We start from the raw sequence: 19,905 nt of genomic DNA on the forward strand, positions 1-19,905 counted from the left end.
TCAGAAAGAATCATAAATGTCAATTAAGTATGGATATGGCTCTTAAAGGAGTTGTCTGATGTAGAGGGTGAAAATTTACGTTACCTCAGGAAATTAATTTTGAAAGAACTTCAAATTGTTCTATATCAAGACTTAGTCAGATACTTATAACTATGGTGCAACGTTTCAGATTAAAGTGTTCGGTGACTCCTAAATTAGATTTTCGTAATTTTAATTATGAAATTATGAATTACGATAACCCTGATAACAATGGACAAAGAGCAATTTATAAATTTATTACATAGAGAAAAATATAATTTTATTTTATATCTAACCATTTGATAATTTTGTTTAAAGAAAAATAAAGAATAGTTTTCCAGGAAAGAGAAAGAGAAGTTGATAAGGAGATGGAATCGATCCAGAAGAGAGATAATCCTCTGTATCTGTCTTTGACAATTATCTTTAGGATATTGTGAGGTTCCTACGGACCTGCCATCGTCCTTCGCCTTTTCTAACCTCTCCAGACAATTCGGCCACCTCATCACAAGGCCCAATTGTCTTACTTTAAAAAGTACTTTCCTCCTTTCCGTACTCCCTTCGTTTCCTCTCCTTTTACTCCTCTATACATTGTCTCACTGATTGAAAATCAGTCTAGTTGTCAATACACCCATTCCTCGACGTACATAACAGTTCCTAGGAATTGCTATTTTTATAAAAACTACTTATCTAGAATTATTTTTAACGTTATTCCACAGTCACTATAATATGTGCTTGAAAGTAAACGAAAATATAATACAAAATTCAGTAGGTTTATACATTGTTCTCCTCAAAAAAATTGCTTTTCGTTAAATGAAACAAAACACGTGATGGTATATGCATCTATATGTATGGACGCATGTACATTTAATAAATATGTAAATAACGGTTAAAAATTACCATAGAGAATACAACGCAACCGTTCGTAACGCAAGCCACACTAAAGAGTGATACAATGGCGAATGTTGTTTGTATATGCGTGTACAAGCGAGTACAGTTAATAACATCGAAGGTTTTCAATGCTAAATTCCGTGCAACAATACAATAATAACGAGCATACAAGCCAACATACTTATATCGAGGGGTGAATGTAGGAATTTTTAATTACATTTTTATGAACCCTATGTTATGGTGATTCCATCACCACTTGAATAGTTGTCTTTACTAGTGTGAGCAATAAAGTTTGTATTATCTTGGTGGAGGAAAGGCCATTGCAATCAAATACAAATATTCTCACAGCAATTAGTGCAATTTCTCCCATGGTCATTAGGAGTTTCGAGGTCTTACAGCCTCCACGTGGATCGGAGGATCAGTGAAGAGTGTTATTTTATCAGTACTAGCTAATCAGAAGGGGTGAAATTTGTAATAACTAGGTCTCTCTTCGTTTAAGACGAGTGATTGGTGTTTAATTTTCATTTCTCGCAGTGTCAAGGGCATTTTTCTAGAGCTATTTCTTACTGTTGAAGTTTAATATAACGCCACTAGAGATTTAAGCAGGATAATTGGTGACCATTTAACCGAGGTACCACGGACCACTGAATAATGTTATCCTTTTCCTCAGCGCTACCCACCGTCCACGAAGATTGATTAATACCTAACCTTCTCCTTGTTACACAATTTATTAAAGACTTGGCGTTTAACTCTAGTCTCTAGCAATGTCAAAGACATTTTTCTTCCATTATTTCTAACTATTTGAGTTTGATATAATACTACCAGAGGTTTAACCAGGTTAACTGGTGACAATTTAATCTAAGTTCTGCGCATGGTCCTCAAAAGTCACACTTTCTACACTCCCTTATATTCAAGGACCACTGCGGACAGTGTCATCCTTTTCCTAATTACTATCTAATCAGAGATCATAAAAATTGCACTATTCATCTCGCTCTTCACCCTACAATCTATCAAACTTAAGCACCCAAAGTCCCACAGAACTCCAGTCCCCATTATCATCATATTTTTTTCTCAAATTATTTCTTACCCTAGTCTTACCTGATGCGAGTGATAGTCTGTTCCAACTGTATTCGGGAATCTGTATCGGAACGGGCTGTGCACGGGGCAGTTGACTCGATACGGGCTCTCGCTGGGTAACCTTGGCGGCGGATGGGAGTGCGGTCCGTAAATGACACAATCCATCGGCATGGGTCTTCCGGGAGCGTGATCGAGGGGCCGACAGGAATAGGTGACGGGCGGTGGTCGCACGGGGGGGTGTTCAATCGGTCGACACGACGTTTGCTCGATCGGCGGTCTGCCGGGATGTTGCTCGTGGAGTCTGTGCTCCAGCATACGCGAGACGTGCTCCACCGATCTACAACCGTGGTCGTGCATCCGTCCGAAATGATGATCGTGTATGTAACTGGCGTGATCTTTCAACCGACACGGATGCTCTATGGCGCGCATTGCGTGGTGCTCCATGTCGCTCCTCATCGGCGTGGAGGACATCGATGAAGACGTCGCGGGATGATCGACCACCGAGCGTGGCTGCTCCGTGCGTATCTGCTCGATCGTTCTCGCCATCGCTTCCATCGATCGGCTCGATTGATGGTGTTCGACGGACGCCGACGGCTGCCGTATCACCGAGTCCATCGATCTCATGGACTCTATCGACCTCATCGACTCCGTCGAGCGCATGCCGTGCTCGATCGGTCGCATCGGCGATGGCTCGGTCGATCTGCACGCTCTGCTCCAGCATCGCGGTATCGTGTTCGCACCGTCGCTTCCGCCATTGCCACTGGCGGCGATACCGTGACCTTGGGCCGCCCAACCGACCCCGTACGGATCCATCTCCATCGCGGTTTAACGGACTAGAGATCACCAGGACCCCATGGATCCATGAATTCGAGCGGACTGCTGAAGCAGCTGGACCGCCTGGACTTCGCTTTATTACGGTTCCTGCCGCCACATGGCCCTGTCCGGTGCCATCATCGGTGCGCTCATGACAGCTGGACCGACTCACGCGACCACCCGCACTGGGTAAACACGCGGCACACTCGCGGTCGACGCGATAATCGCGGGATTAGGGGATCTAAGCATGGGAGAGACGAGTTTAAGGAGTGAAACAACACTAAGCGCGGGAAGAACAGCGAAAATAAAAATGTTTGCACCAGAGGCGAGGAACAAGCATGCTTGGAGACTTATCACCGTCACTCGAGAATCACGCGGAGAAGGACGCAGACCGTGAGGAAGAAGCTGCGAGCGTGCGAGACGGGACCGAGAAACTGACACATCGCGACGCTGCGCTCCCCAGCACTGAGCCTCGCGGCCTCGACTGCCGCGCAGTTCCTCCACGCAAACCGACCAACCAACCGACCCACTACCCCCGACTATCTACCCACCGCCTAACTATCCGATCCCCCTTCTCTGACAGTGGCGCCGCGTTCTTCCTCCCTTACGCCACTCGCTACACCTCGACAGCAGTGAGGCTCTCTCTCTCCTTCATCCCTCTGGACCGCAATGTTTGCCCACCGTATCCAGTAACTCTCCCCTCTCGTTGCCACATCCATGTCCATCCCTTCCCCACCACCACGTTTTCCTTCCACATCCTTTTCCTTTTTCCTGCTACGGGAACAATCTCCGACCTCATCAGCGAGTCACACACTTTTCTCCTACGGTGCTTCTTTCCCTTTTTAATTCCTGTTTGCCTTTATCGTTCGCTCCTTTGTCCCTCTATCAGCGGCCACGGTGTTTCTGTTTCCCCTTGGGAGAGCGTCGGGAATGATTCCCGACTCGATAGTCGAACCCGGTAATCCGTTCGAGACGCATTAATTCCGGCGCGTTTCGACTCCTGGTGCAGGGGTGGGAGCATCGATGGGGGGATGAACTTCTTGAAACGTCGAGAGATTGGTAATCCAATTTCGAAATCGAGATATGGGCTGACGCGACTATTTACTGGGGTCTATTTATTGATATGGGTGGACGGTGTTAATAGTCATGGATAGTAAAAGCATGCTTATTATATACAGTCAGTCCCATAAGTATTCGTACCCTTAGTGTTTATTAAAAAAAGAATGTCCAAATTAAATGATAGATTTGATGTTTCTATACCAATTTTTCATTTTGAATATATACATACGTAAAGTTTATTCATGAATATATTCATAATGAAACATTTATTTGGAAGTATTAAGCTTACTATTTAATTTAGACAAATGTGTTCAATAAAGATAGAGGGTGCGAATATTATACCCTTGACATTAGAGGAAGGGATTAATTATCTATATCAGTAATTGTCGGCAAAAATTGTGCCATAAGCGTTATTGATAATTAAATAATTGTAGGAAATGATAATTGTATTAAAAGTCAACTTTTCTGTTCGAGATATCTGCCTGATAAAACGAATTTCTTAGGATAAAATATGTAAATAGAGAGTTTTTAGAGAAATCTGAATTAATTATTTGTCCAATAAAACGATGCTTTTATCAACGATTATTTTTTATCGATGTTATGTTTTAACAAAGAGAGCAACATTTTTGTAATGATAAAAAGTGTAGTAAACTTTCTCTTAACTACTAAAATACTGAACTAACAAATTCCACATACTGAATAAAAATTTGCTTTAGAAAATAAACATAGGCTTCAAAAAACCTACGTAGATATGAATGTTTTCAAAACAACACAATAAAAACACTCTAAACACTATTACTCGTAAAATCTTGTTTATGCTCCACCAAAAACAAGTTGAGCTGTTACTATGAGTACCCAACAACGCTCATTTCGAATTAAAAAACGATGGTAAAGTCCAAATAAATCGTAACATACAACAGGCCTGCGAAGATTAATCGCGCTATGTTTGCTCTGCAGGATCGATTGTTACCATCGCAAGGATTAAGTTTAAAATTGTACTCACGCAGGATGTAGCCAGAAGTAGAGGAAACCGAAAATCGGGCGTCGTTGTGTGTGTTGCGCGCATTAAAACGGCGCGAATGAAAAACACGATCGATTGTTCCACACTAGGTGGCTCTCGCGGTGCTGCGTCATCATTGTACATAGTAACCTCGATATCCAGATACATCCAGGATTGATCTGATATCGCTGCGGTCGGCTGATTATGTTCAAGTGTTTGAATTCGATTATGCTACGGCGTACTGCTGTTTCAGGAAGAACGGAGCTATTGTTTCCATTCCACTCGCGCGGGACAAATAGGCGCGCTACATCTTTGCTGGCTAATACTAGTTGGACTACGCAGTTTGCGTACATTATTAAAGGGTGAAGTGCCACAGTGGAGGAGGTACCGACTGTAATTAATTTTGTGCAAGTTATCGAACGTAACGCACGCGGACGTGAATATACTGTACGCTTGATCGTAACCAAATTGACACAGAAAATTAGACGCGGAGTCTTGAGCAATTAGGGCAAAGATTGTGAGGAATATTCTTGAAGGCTTCTTTAAGCCCACCGCGAAGAAAAATTTGACGAAACTTTGTGAATGTTTAGGGTTAGCAAAGTGGAGGACGCGCATTTTTTAGCGGGGGAAAGTTGGAGTATGACATGGAAAATTGGACGTGTTGTCTTGCAGAATTAGGGCAGACCTCGTGAGAAATAATCTCGAAGGCTCCTTCAAGACCTTCCGAAAGAAAAATTTGATGAAACTTTGTAAGTGTTTAGGGTGAGCAAAGTAGGGTATACGCATTTTTTTATCGGAGTAAGTTTAGGTTTAAGGGGTGAAACTGTTGGCTATAGTTTGGTATGATATATTGTCTTACAGTTTAATGGGGTGGTTTTTAGAGAAATAGGTTGTGCCTTCTGAGGAAAAATAAAATGTGTAAATACATAACACAATATGAATGATATTTTAACACTACTAAGAATTTGTAAAACGACGAAAGAAATCATACTTAATTAACAAAAAAAATTCTATAAAAATAATAATATTACGTAAAATTGTTCTTATAAAATTATATCACTGAACAAACACTATACAAAATAAAAATATTCTTAGAAAGAAATGATTGTTTGTAATTTAAAACAGTATAAAAAGATCATTCTCCTTCTAGATTAAAAATTCTCGCCCATGCGTAAAATGAAGATCTCTAAGCGGAAGGTTATATATTTAAAACGGTGAATAGATAGGGAATGTCTTAAACAAATGCCATAAATCATACAGGCTCCGGCAGCTAGGTGCAAAGATAACCTTATTCCCACGCGGCATGTACGCTCCAAGTGCTCCGTCTTTTTCAAACCGAGACGTATCCACAGTCCCTTTCGTCTCCATTTCACCGCTATTGACGTGAATCCTTCGAGGAGTGAGATTTCTCAACACTTGTTGCCCTCGACCATCGATCTATCTTTCATTGCCCTTTATTTCTATCGACAACCGTGACGATAAAGAATGATCAATTTCGCCGAACCCAGGGGACAGTATTAACTCACTGTACAGGGTGGGGCGCCAAACAATATCGATCGTAAGGATATCCTTCACTTTTGACCGAAAAATTGCTTAACCTCATAAAGGTTTTCAAATTCTTTTAATTATTATTATTATTATATCGTGGAAGTGCGTATTAGAATTGTAAACAAATTCAATTTTAAATAGAATACAGATGTTGCTGCGTATTTTATTTTTTGTTATTTTTCATTACGATTAATGCTATTATATGTATTTTTATGTTCTACTTTCTCCTATTCCTCTGTTTTTTTATTTATTCTATATTATTGTATAATTGTATTGTTCTTGAAGTTTCATTGTTATTTACCGTAAAGAAATAATTGGTACTCAAAGGGGAATATTGTCTAACTTGTCTATTTCGGAACACTACAGTTGTCAGGAAATTATCTTGATCGGTCGCAAAATCAGGTGAACCACCCGGTATATAGATCGTGAGTAGGTGCTTCAAGGGAAGGGGTAATTCATTCATTATAACCTCACCGTTGCATTATGCAGCATGCGTCAGTCAACGTCACCGCTGCGGAGAAGGCGCCACCACGAAAGATAGAAGACTCAACGATGCTGAATTTTGTTGGCCAGAAATTCAATCTTTCGCGTTACTTTTTGCACCTACGTCTAGCGTTATTGAATAGATACAAAACCCGTTTCACTACACGTACTACAAGAGTCTCGATTGAATTTTCATATAAGAACAAAGTTAAACTTACATGAAAAACTGAGCAATTGATGAGAAGACAATTAAAGACTTGAGGGAGATCATATCTCGTGACAGAAAAATATTTGTTGAGATAGTTACGTGGCCACAGCATCAGATGATGGAAATATGTATCCCAATATGTATTTCGTTTGAAAACTAATTTTGTATATAATTTTACGTAATTATTTAAAAATGTTCATGTATTCATTTTTAAACACTTGCGTATTATCTACATTGTAATTCAATGATTTTTGTCGTTGAACAATCAGAAATACTGATGGTCGAAACATTATATAAAATGCTTATCACCACATCGTGTAACTATTACTTTATATCGAGCAACCATTGGATTCGTGAATTCTAACGCTCTAATTAATATTTTATATGCCTGCCCTGAGCTTTTAAAGCATAAGCGGTCAGACATTTTTCCAATATAGTCTTGGACATGTTTTCAATATTTCAATATTCACGTATTTATGCAATATTTTAATTAACTTCTCAGTAATTTCAGGCCTTGTTCTGACAGTAACTTTTGCTAGTTTAAGCTTGGGAATCGATCGTATAGTTTGTACAGTGATTATTTCAGGATTGTTAGCACAAAATGGAACTGCGTTTACATCATTGCGATCCAAAAGTGATCTTACTAAAATTATTTTTGATAACATGTTCAGCACAAATTACATTTGCGCAATGATTAGATAATTGTTGGCCCAGAAATAAAAAAAAAAATACAACAACAATATTAGAAGGCTCGATGGTGTCTCGATGGTGAACCAAAAATGAAATATCTTAATTTCAAAATAATAGAAAGCACATTGTACTTGTCCTTTTTCATAGATTTCTTAATGTCATTATACTCTTAAAAGCGCTCAACAATATAATCGAGGGTATTCATATGACAGTATTTATACAGTCACCGAATAATTTATTGTTTGCACGATCTCTTGGATTATTTTGAAAAAGATTGCCAACCACGAATCCATGTATTTGTTACATTTTACGTTCTATCAAACTTTTCGTGACTTCAAAGAATCGCACTAGACAATTCTCGATGGAGTTACCTTGGACCAGTTCTCAGAGCATGACTGATACCATACGGGAGAGATTGGTGTCGCCCCTACTGGCTGAGTGCTATATCTGAGAGGATGAACAGTCTTGGGAATTTGAGAGCTCTTCAAACACGATCGAAGAGTATTAAGTTAGAGAGATACGAGAACATTGGGTGTATTACAACATAAAAAGCTGAGTTATTGTCGTCGAAATCAAATACATGGTAACCCCCTCTTCACGAGGTGTAAATAAAATAACGCGAGTTTTAAAATAAGCGTATGATGAATTAACAAATTGAAGGTGTAAAGTATTTATACCAAAAAAGGAAAATTACGGAAACATATGAAGAAAGTATTTATAGATTATAAAAAATAAAAGAATAAAAAAGTTATATTATTTAGATAGTCACTGCTTGTCAAAGTAAGAGTGAAGTCTGAGTTATTGGAATTTCATTCTTGTTTGGACAATATATGTTTAAACAATTAATAACCCAATATAGAACATGAAGTGTTATGATGTTTAAAATTGTCTGTATTATTTATAGTTATATTATATAGTTCACATTGAATATTAGTGGCATAGTGCAAATAATTTTTAATTCAGAGTACTGAATATCAATTTTTTTTAAATCCAAAAAAAGTTCGCTTATATATATAGAAAGCAGTTAAAAAGAAATCTGAAACAATGTGACTTCTATAGTAAACAGTGTCACTGAAACATTTGTATCAGTTAAATTTTTAAATCAAATCACTGAAATCCACTTTGCGTCTCCTATTAATTTATAAACTTTTTCAGAAACATAGTGGTCGCTGACTAGTAGTAAAACGATATTTTTATGCGTGTAGTAAATCACTGGAAGCATGAATGAAAATAAAGGTCAAAGTTGAAACCGCAAGTCCCTCACAATAATTTCTTTAAGAATAATTTACATTCATGCAAGCGTTTCGTTTTGAACATTATTTTAATACATTTTTAGAAAACTAGATGCAGGGTCCAGTGCGTGCACGTAGAACTATGTACATGTTATATACAAAAATGACAATGCTTCGACCCTGTAACCCAAGTATTATAAGAATCTACTATTTATGACACTTGCTGTAAACACACTTCGTCGTGATTAAGGTCATGAGAGAATAACCTTAAGCAATTTGATCCGATACTTTACTCTTTAACTATGAACGTAAAAATGGCAGAAGCTGTTACGAAAGGTCACCACACGCGAAGGGGAGTAGACCCTTTCATTCAATAATCGGAGAGGCTTTCACACGTCAAAAACTTTTATAGAAATAGTATCTTTTTACTTTACTTTCGACATGAAAATACAAAAGAGAATTCTGAAGTTAACAAACTTTATCAAGACTAACCTTATCAACCAACTAATAAATATAAATCACGGATTGTACAAGAATATTTATGGTCCGATTGTTCAAGAGTTTCGCCAACCGCCTCCTCAGTCGTCCCACATAAATCACACGGGGAATTCATGAAAGAAAATCCGCTAAATTCGCAGAATCGTAATCCAATAAAAAGAAAAATAGTTGTCACCTATCTCGAAAGTGCTCTTGAAACTTTAAATTCGTTTGACTCAAAACCATGTTTTTCGAGATTGTCGACACGATACCACGGGAATTACCGTGCCGATCGATTTGAAACTTCGTGTCCACATAAGGCAAGCGTCTGTTTATCGGCCTTGCCAGACTAAAGTCGATATCTCAGAGTCACCTGTTTCCTTCACCCGCCTCAAAGTTCAAACGAATCGGAAAAAATAACAAAAATCATATTACGATCCTTCTGTAAGTACTTGGAAATTATTTTTCCATACGACTTTGCTAACCAAAACAAACGTCGCTCAGATTGAATGACCTAAGGAGCATTTTAGACGTACATAACGTCAATGCTCAAACTCTAGACTCTCTAAATCTCAACCAAACCACCCTTATAGAATTTTTTGCCACTAATGGCAGTCGACGCGTTCATAGTGCCCTGCGCGTACGCTCGATAGAGCACGGAAACGATGAAAAATAATAGCCCTTATCCAGACCAAGGAACGCGTTAACCTCCAGGAGCAAACAGGTCGCGTAACGCGAACTCCCAGAATGGTGCACGTAAATTCCAGCCGTAAATAAATTTACGCGGCCCCGGTGTCAATGGCGGTTAAGGGGAGGAAGCTAGTCGGCGGTGGTGACGACTATAAGAGAAGAGTAGAACCGCTCGCGTTCAGAAAACGTGGTTCTATGCGGGCTAAGAACGGGAATCGTGGTTGCGCAACCGAAGATTAACGACACGACGCCGTCGATCCCGCAAACTTGAGATTACCCAATGAAGAATGATAATGAAAGATAGATGCCTCCTCCTATTTACTGGTAAACATTTAAACTTTCAGCTCCTAGGAGAGATAGAAGGCTGAAATTCTTTCTTCTTGGTGCAGCGTGACATCTGAATGAATCAATTAAGAGTTCTTAGTTTCATCGCTATCTACTTTAACCATGAATGCTCAAAGCAGCGTTTCTCAAACTTCACCTGTCCGTAAACCAGAGAATGGAAAACTTTTGATGGACCCTCCAGGGGAGAATGAATTTATTATTAGGAAAACGATAACGAATGAAAGTCCTACAGTGTACGTGTATTCGATATTGCATAAATAAAATTCATTTATAATTTGTGATTATAATGTATAATGCACATAGTGCAATAATTTGTGCTGAATTATGAAGAATTATTTGTTGAATATACTTTAAATGATTTTCAAAAAGATTCTGAAGGCAAACGCTTTCTGTAAATTTCCTTGTTAAATTCGTAATAGGTCAATATGGACCAATAAATCGTTTAAACGGTTTCTGTAAATTTGCTTGTGAAATTCGTAATAGGCCAATATGACCGAGCTCCATAAACATTAACGGTCTTCGCTCGCCGTCGAATCGAAGCAACATGTTTTTGTCAAGAGACGCTCTGACCCCGATATTCTTGAAATCAGCTACCTGTTGTCAAGTTAAACTCGGAACAACACACCGCGATTACATGGATTCAATAATGATGTAATGTTTGAAGAATCGAGAAACTACCCTAGGCCAGAGTCACTCGTTCGAACACCAAGAGACGCCTAAAGGACTTGAAGGAGACGTTGTCCACTCCACGACAGGACTTGTCGTGTCGCCACCGCAGGCGACCGGAAAAGCCTTCCCCACTTCAACACAGACGTGTTCGACGACACCAAGGGCGTCCACGAAGAAGCCTTGGACCATCTTCACGATGGCATAAGTAGATTTGTTAATGTACAAACGTATCCATGCTATAATAGCCCGGATGTCTCATACCACGATGCGTCACGCTGTCCTGGGTTAGATTTCCTGCGTATCTCATTACCGAAATTTTCCAATGTCCACAATGAGTGGAAAAACTACGGAGATTTCAGTTCTACTACTGTTCACATTTTTTTATGTCTGTCCCACAACTTTTTTCGAATGTTTAAATACTCAGTGGTATTATCTTTGTTCAATGAAAATTTCCTTCCTCTTTAATAATAACCCTATGAAAAAAGATTTCTTTCAGTCTTTCGAGTTTGTGTGATGTAATTGTCTCCTTGGCACTCATCGAACAGTTCAAGGAAAGATAAATGGTCAATATCTTCGAAAGAAATGATTCTTCTGGGGTTAGCGTTAGGGGCAGTGCTAACTGTGTTGTTCCACTCTTCATGCAGAGAGTGTAAAGGAGACAATTTAGGTTCCAAGAAGGAAGCAGCATGGCCATCACGACTCTGACACAAATAATAGATCGATTCTTCCATGTTCTTGGTATTCTTTCCTTTCTTTCCTCGATGTTTTTGCTTCCATGGCCAATGACTCTTTTCGCGATCTTAATATAGCACACTCTTGCGTTAACAATTCATTCTGTTCTCTTAAGTTCCTAACAGTTTCTTCCACTTCATCGAGTTTTGTCTTCCCGCGGTCCCGGGAAGTCTGTGCTACTGTATTCTTAATTTTCGTTTGTATTCTACTCCCACGTTAAATGATTTAGGTTCTTTCCCCGAACGCATACATTCGCCTTGTACAGCATCTTTTTGTCCTTGATGTGTTTATGTATACATGGAGATTCTTTTGTAATTTATCTACAATTTGTAATGCAATGCAGGGGCAGCAAAATTAAATTTCGCTAGAAATTTCGATAATTCGTTAGGAACGACTTCTTACTATATTTATTCATTTCTTTCGTTCCCTCTTTCCATGTTAACTGATATACGTAGATGTCGTTTCTATCCGCGAACGCATACATTCTCCTTGTACCTAGCCAAGTCGTCAACAAAATCGATTTTCTTTAAAATGTCAGCTCGTACCATAACATACTATTTCACATTTACCATGCATTTATTCATGAAGAATTACGTACTGCCCGCTGATAATACATTTTATGGAACACTCTGAATAATTGTTTCGTTTAACTAAAAATGTGATCAAGGGAATGAATATTGAAATTAAAATTAGCAATGCGATATTATGAAAAAACCAAATATTCGTATAAATCTATCATTACTTAAGAATGGAGTGTTTTACGAACGCTTTAAATTCTGACAAATTCAACCGCGAATTAAATAAAATAACTATCATTAGCGAGTTCGTCTCTGAAAGTGAAAATTGTGAAAATCGTGAAAATCGATGCGTAGAGCAACGTGTACTATCTCTCTTAAAAAGAATACGGTATCTCGACGCGAAGAAGCTTGGCGAAGTGCGTAAAAACGAAACCGCAACAACTGAGTTGGCTGCGCGAGAAAACAACAAAGGAAGTTTTTCGGTGAATGGAAATTTCTCCAGCGGAATTAATGGATGACTTTCCTCGGCCAAGGGATAATTTTCAACGTAGCACGTGGTGAAAAAGTTTCGCAGAAGTTTCTAATTTAGCGTTTTCGTCGAGTCGTTACTTTCTCTATCGTCAGTTTGTTAGCGGAAGAAGCGAAATTCTCCAGAGTTATTTGAACGTGTTGAAGTAAATAAATTTGCAGCTAAATGCTTTAAGGTTCTGGGTAAACTCTTTCGTGTTTTCAAAAAAGTAAGGAACTATTCTGTATTTTCGTTTCCTTCTTTAATTATTTCACGTATTGTACCGAAATTATCAGTTTCTCGATATTTCGATAATGAAAAATTATGTTTATGAGTAATTAATACGAACATGGACATTAGCATGAAATTTGAATATAATATAACTGAAAATGTATGTTATAATTAATGTATATTAATTTTTAAAATAATAAGGTATATGTGTTTGTAAATTATTAATTACAATTTACATTAAAACTGAATGCTGCAACAATTATGTTTATTTCAATCAATATATGAATGTAATTAAATAATTAGCGCCATTCGTAAAGCCATAAAGAAATTGTTTTGTTTGAATTTGCACTTGATTAGTCGCAGTAGAAGGAGTAATTATTTACTTTGAACCTCGCATAAATTTCGAGATCAGTTGTAAATGGAGATGGCACGAAAACACGTTCGAATTTCATCACTGGGAATAAAGTAGAGAACGGGGGATTTCGTTCGTGAAACTTCTGCCAGCCACCGAGTCGTATCCATCATTGTCTCGACCATAGTCCAAGGCGTTTCCCACGTACCGAAGCTTTAGTTTCAACGAAACGGATGTGCGACCACTTAACGTAAAGGTTCGCGACGATAAAAATACTTTTGTGGCGGTCGACAACGGTGAAAACTGGAATCGACAATGCCGGGGACCTGAATGAGGTAATCGAGATGCGTGATTCGCCTATGAAATAGCCAGTGAAACCCGTTTGTCATGCTGATCAGGGTGCCGAAGCTTTCACGATAGGCGCATTAAAAGATTTATCGTTCATGCATATGTATATTTCTATAGAATATCAATGGAACCAGGGTATACGTTAACCGTATCAATGTGATTACGATAGCTCGCTGATGCGATGAACGCGTATATTAGGTTTGGCTTCAGCTATGTATAATAGATTTACTGAACAGTTCTCTTATTCATTTAAAAACTCTTCCAAATAATCTGTACTTCATTGCCTAATATTTTCATCGATGAAATTCTTCTATGAAGAGGTTATTGTTATTTGAAAGGTATTTATAATTTTTTCTTCATATTATTAATCTCAGTAAAAAATTAAAACTTAACGGCCTATAACTAAATATCGCAGTGATGCGTTATACAATTTTCAATTGTTCAGGTGGCCCTCTTTAATGTGTCATTCCGTGCAATATATATATATATGGTATTGAGAGAAATGTGGAACTTTTTAGCTAAATCAATTCCTGGTGGCAGTACGAATCTAAAACTTTTTTTCCATTTTGAGATCCGAGGCTTCGTTACGGAGGTATGGGCAGTTAAAGTTTCTGAACGCGCGAACGCATGGACCACGAGCCGAGTGCGCGCGAGCGCTTAGCCTCGAACGGGTGCGCGCGAGCGCATAGTCTCGTGCTGCCGTGCGCGCGAGCGCATGTATCACGTGCGGGAGTACACGCGCGCTCCTGGAGGTAAACAAACCCGGCTCCGAGTGGGCCGCTTTGAGAGTTCCCAACGGTGAACTTTAATTGCTTGTATCTCGGTAACGAAGGGTTACATCGCAAAACGGTAAAGGACTTTTTGATTCTGTACATTTCAGGGACTTGATATTGACAAAATATTCCTCATTTTTATTCATCCTTACTCCGTAAAATAGAATTATTCATTTCCGATACGTTTTTCATTGTGTAAAAGCCGTTTTAAAAATTCGAAAAAATTCATGTATACACCTGAAACCCTCCGAATTGAATTTGACGTGCAGTCAATACTTAAGTTGTTGTTAGTTCGTTACGTAGATCGTTGAAGTTCGTTTTCAACGATCTATACGATAATAGATAATCATGTAAAGGTTGAATGTGAGAAAACACATTTACCTATTTAAAAGATGCTGGCGGCACCCCTGATTAGGAATTGAATGATTTCACTTACCTGAAACAGAAAAAGTGAAGAAACAATTAAATAACGTTTTAATTATGTTTTAATAGTACATGAAATAATGTTTTCTTTGATAGTACGCAAACAGAATAGCACATTAGAAACAGTTTATTGTATAGTCTGAATGTGCAATGCATTTCTCTCATTGACGGTGACTTTTTCAATTCGTTTATACGCAAATAGCACGCAAATACAGAATAATAATTAAAATTTTTCTTCAAAGAAATGATCTCAGATTGAGTAATGACTGGAATACAATTTTTGGGGAAAGTATCGCAAATACTAGAGTAATGTGAACAAATAATGCGATTTTCTAAAGCCCCTTTCTAACAGTCGTCGACTCAATGGAAGGTATTCCAGAATCCGTAGAGATCAAATGTCTGAAGCGGATCTAATTTCGTGGAGTAGAAAGGCGGATAAGGCTACCAAACAGCTGCCCCGTTTGGTAGATGGGACTTAAGGGCTGCTTTATATTCAAGGCCAGTTCCCTATCGCGTTTTGATATTCGTTACGCGATCCTACCTCAGATGTATTATATCATTATATCGTTTCGAGGTACTGCACACAACCCACCTGCGACATATTGCGTATACGCGAGCTGCGCCAACCTCAGCTTCGACTACTAATTCACAAGGCACTCAAATACTACAGGGGTTTGCACACATTTGGAAACAAACAATCCGTACGCAGAGAATCACGTGAATTGGGTTTCTGGGAGAACGGAGCTGATTTCTTCGCTGTTTATCGAGTTAACAATTTCTGTTCAACTGTTTCACTCGTAGCCAGTAGCTATATTGTAAATATAGTTTAGAGTTGAAAAAGAAATGAAAAATAATACAATATGGTACAATATAGTAGTAATGATTTAGAGTATTATTTAGAAATTACTGTTAAAAAAAGAGTGAAGATTGAAGATCCTCCTGAAACTGAACGATGCTGTCCAATTAATTACAGAATATTCATCAGATTCTAAACTTAGACAATTAATAATTATGAACGTCTTTTTAATAATGCACATCGAGTGATCCTTTTTCGTATTTCAGATGGCTTATGGACGCATTTTAAAACCATATCGACCTCGATACATTTTAATTAATATCATGTCTCAGTAGGTCTTGCATTATTTGAAGACGATCCTCAAAATATTTTAGCGCAAGTGAATCGGTTTCAGACGTAGGAATATTCGATGCTATCGAAACACGTATCAGTCTCACCACTAAGTAATCGGGTTATGCAAACGAAAGAGGGGGAGAATTACAATTCAGTAGTATTCACATTTTTCACTGTCTCAAAGCTTTACTTGTGACTTTCTTAAAATCAAAAGACTTATATTTATTAAATTAGATCTATCAAATTAACCATAAGGAGAATTTGAGAGGAGTACCAGTTTACCCAGAACATCGATTTCCATGTTGAAACGATCCAAACTGGAACTAACAAAATATGTGACTTGTCAAAACTCGTCAAACGTTTGAATTCGTTGGAATCCAGAATTTATATCTTACTGATTACAGTGCATCTCTATTCTAAAATTAAAGATATCATTCAGATTTTGTAAATAAACAATGTATACGTTTTTGGGTATACCGAAATCAATGATGCGATACATGAGATGCTACGTTTTCGAAGAATCACTTCCATGACAATTATTCAAAACAGTCTGGTTCCCAAATTAACCAATGAGAAGGGAAATTGATCTAGCTTCTAGCGTTTCATTGCGATATGATCATTATTGTATTGTTACATACAGGAATACCAGCAACTTCAACTGGCAGTTATGCTCATGGCGAATATTATGCGTCATCTCCATTTCTACTTCGTCTAAAATGTTTGACGTTAACATTGGTTCAAATTGACATCCATAACAAAACCTATGCCAACCACTTTATATTGAAGCTTACAATCCCTAAGTTGCTCTATCCTGGTGTCAAATTAAATAGACAGTCTGAAAATTCAAAAATAATCTAGAACTCATGTGTGTTGCAAAGTTTGAGCAAATTCAAGAGTACAAGCATCTGGAGTTTAAAAGTTTGAAAACTATGAAGTTCATTTTTAAGAGGATTTTTTTAAGGAATTTATGGAGTTTCACCTTTGTAAAAAACTTTAATGTTGCCAGATAGAACCTCATTTTGAAATATCCAAATTCGGAATTTATGATGTTCAATGATTCCGAATACGTGAAATTAAAGTAAGAAAAAAATTTGGCGATTATATAAAAAGTCATGTTCCAGATATTGCAAGCGAAGCTAGTTTGGCATTTTGTAGATGTTTACTTAAAGGTAATACAAATATTGCGACCGATAAAACTGTTCAACAAACTTAACTACGCTTAATCGATTTAGGAGAATTGCATTTTAACAGTTTTAACGGCACCCTTGTTATCACTGCAAGTATAAACGTGATAATGTGCACTAAAGTAAACGTAATGCAAATGCTGGAGCAATATAGACAGGGGTTCTTATCTTTTTATGTGGCACTATGAGGCAGATTAACTTACCCGTGTTTCCATTATTAGATAACGTTAGAAACCGAGCACAATAAGTGGAAATTGTACAGCATTAATTTCTAGAATATTCACAGAACAAGTGTAAAAACATCCTGCGTGTAAACAATTATTACAGCCCCGACGAAATTCGCTTTATTATTTTTTGGAATCACATAATGTTTTAATGATATTATAAGACTGTTAAACTTAATTTAAAAAATAAATAAATATCAAAATTAATTGAGTTCGCATTTTTGAAATAAATTTTATTCGTTATTGATCACTCCAGCCAGCACTTAAAAGTTTAGTTATTAAAGACGCTTCACTGAGTCTAAAACTATTCATTCATAATTCATAATGTCAGCAATTTCACGTAGGAAAAATATTCCATTAGGCCGAGAAACTGCTGCGCAACGTAATTAAACGTTAATTATTGCCATTCTTATTATGCTCATTTCTAATTGCGCGTGGAGCAATTACGTGTAATTCTTATTGTCATTATAGGTACGTACTTAGAGAACTATACACATTGAAATGAAGCAGAACAAAATAATAATCGCTCATTTCTGCAATTTTCTTTACACATCGTAGAACTTATTCACATTTTGTGAACTTTCAATTGAATTGACCCAACTATTGTATGTAGGTCCTTGAATAAAATCTATACAGAATGAGACATAAAGTATAAATATGATTAATGTAATGTGTAAAATAAATGTTTATTAAAATCTCATTAGAAATGTAAATAGATAAAGACTTCGTCGACACGTCATACGATTTTCTATACTGGTAAACAATTTAAAACTAAAACATATTATGGTCACAAAAAATGTATTTATACTAAGAAATAAGCTCGAATGATCTTGTACTGATGACACCATTTCACTTACTGCCAATTTTCTGTAAAGTTTCACTCGTTTCTTCGAACTTTTAACCCTATGATCAATTTCACGCGTTTTGCATAGTTTCTAAAGTAAATCCATGTATGGGTTAAAGTAAATCATTCTTTACATAAGTTAAGTTACACGCGCGATAAAATCGAAGACAGAAGGGACATGTTGGCAATCGTACAACGTCATGTGCCAACTCGTTTATGCTAAACGTGAATCAGAGATTTCAATAAATTACACTTTCCAACATTCGCGGATAAGACTCTGAATTGGAGCAAACAGTTCCTTTATGTAATTTGTATGAAAAGTATACCATGGCCAAATTTGCAAACGAACCGTACCAAGATACTGGCATCAACGTCTTTGTTAAAGAAAAGACTTCAACATTTGATATATGCGACCTGACAGTACGCGCAGAGCGATTGTGAAGAGCAAAGTAAAATTATCTAGTTGTTATAATTTCGAAAACGTTATCCACGCGTGTAATGTGATCGTTATATTTAAAAAATAAATGAAAAATGCAACATCTATAAGCGTCATTATATTTATTAAATAAACACGTTGAATTCCTTTCGTAAATTTAATAACTTTCGTTATTTTAATACTATTTATTCTGTAAGAATAATTCTTTCAGTTCTTTTTGGCTATGGATTAATTCATTTTGTAAATTAGATTTAGCAAAAATCTTTAAAATTATAAATTATATTATTAGTATCTAAATAAAATATCAGAACATTTATCATTAATAAATCAAAATACGCTGGTGAATTTTACGATCTCCATTTATTATTTAAAGCAATATACCTCAACATTATCTCACAGAAACGAGGAAAACTCTATTTTAGTAATAAATGAGAAATAAGATCAAATTCATGGCGATTCATTCGCAACGTTGCGTTAGTTTGATTAATATACGTAATTAGATAAGCTTTTTGTTCTTTCAACGTGAGATAAAACATTCTGCAATTCATATTCAAATTTTTGCTCGACCATCGATTACTAGATAAGAATACTTTGCATCACTACTACAGAGTTATGGACTGTATTTACTATTTTTTAAAGCCCATTGTTGGATATTATTACTTCAAATTCCTCTAACGAGTGTATTTATTAAAATAACTCTCGTTTATGTTTATTAAAACTGTTCCACGAAATGACTGCATCGTTACTCTATTATCTCTGTAAACTAGTGAAAAGATCACATAGTTTTATTTTCATTAAAGATTTACGTATATCTGTTTGCGCGGTTTGCGTTGCGTCCTTTGGCCTTCCAACGTATAAGCCAATGTGAAATACGTTTATTAAATGCAGCTATATATAACGAACACACGACAGCACAGTTATTCTACATGCCCTTAATTTTGAATAATGCGCATACACAAAAGATATACGTTAATTCCAGCTCTGTTGAAATACTATATTAATTTAA

At 37.1% G+C, this 19,905-nt stretch overlaps 1 protein-coding gene across 10 annotated transcripts in view; it reads right to left on the bottom strand.

Annotated features, from left to right (window-relative positions):
• LOC128873947 (peripheral plasma membrane protein CASK) overlaps positions 1-19,905 on the bottom strand; it is a 245,848-nt gene that overhangs the window by 150,249 nt on the left and 75,694 nt on the right. The window contains exon 1 of one of the 10 annotated variants that reach the window (XM_054118015.1): positions 2,005-3,309. The exons of the other annotated variants lie outside the window; for them this stretch is intronic. Coding sequence (XP_053973990.1) covers positions 2,005-2,802 — 798 coding nt within the window. The 5' untranslated portion in view covers positions 2,803-3,309. Of the gene's footprint in view, positions 1-2,004; positions 3,310-19,905 lie in introns of those variants that run through there. 10 annotated transcript variants of the gene reach the window in all.

The sequence above is a fragment of the Hylaeus volcanicus genome, chromosome 3, assembly GCF_026283585.1.
Source record: "Hylaeus volcanicus isolate JK05 chromosome 3, UHH_iyHylVolc1.0_haploid, whole genome shotgun sequence".
NCBI classification, from domain to species: Eukaryota; Metazoa; Arthropoda; class Insecta; order Hymenoptera; family Colletidae; genus Hylaeus; species Hylaeus volcanicus.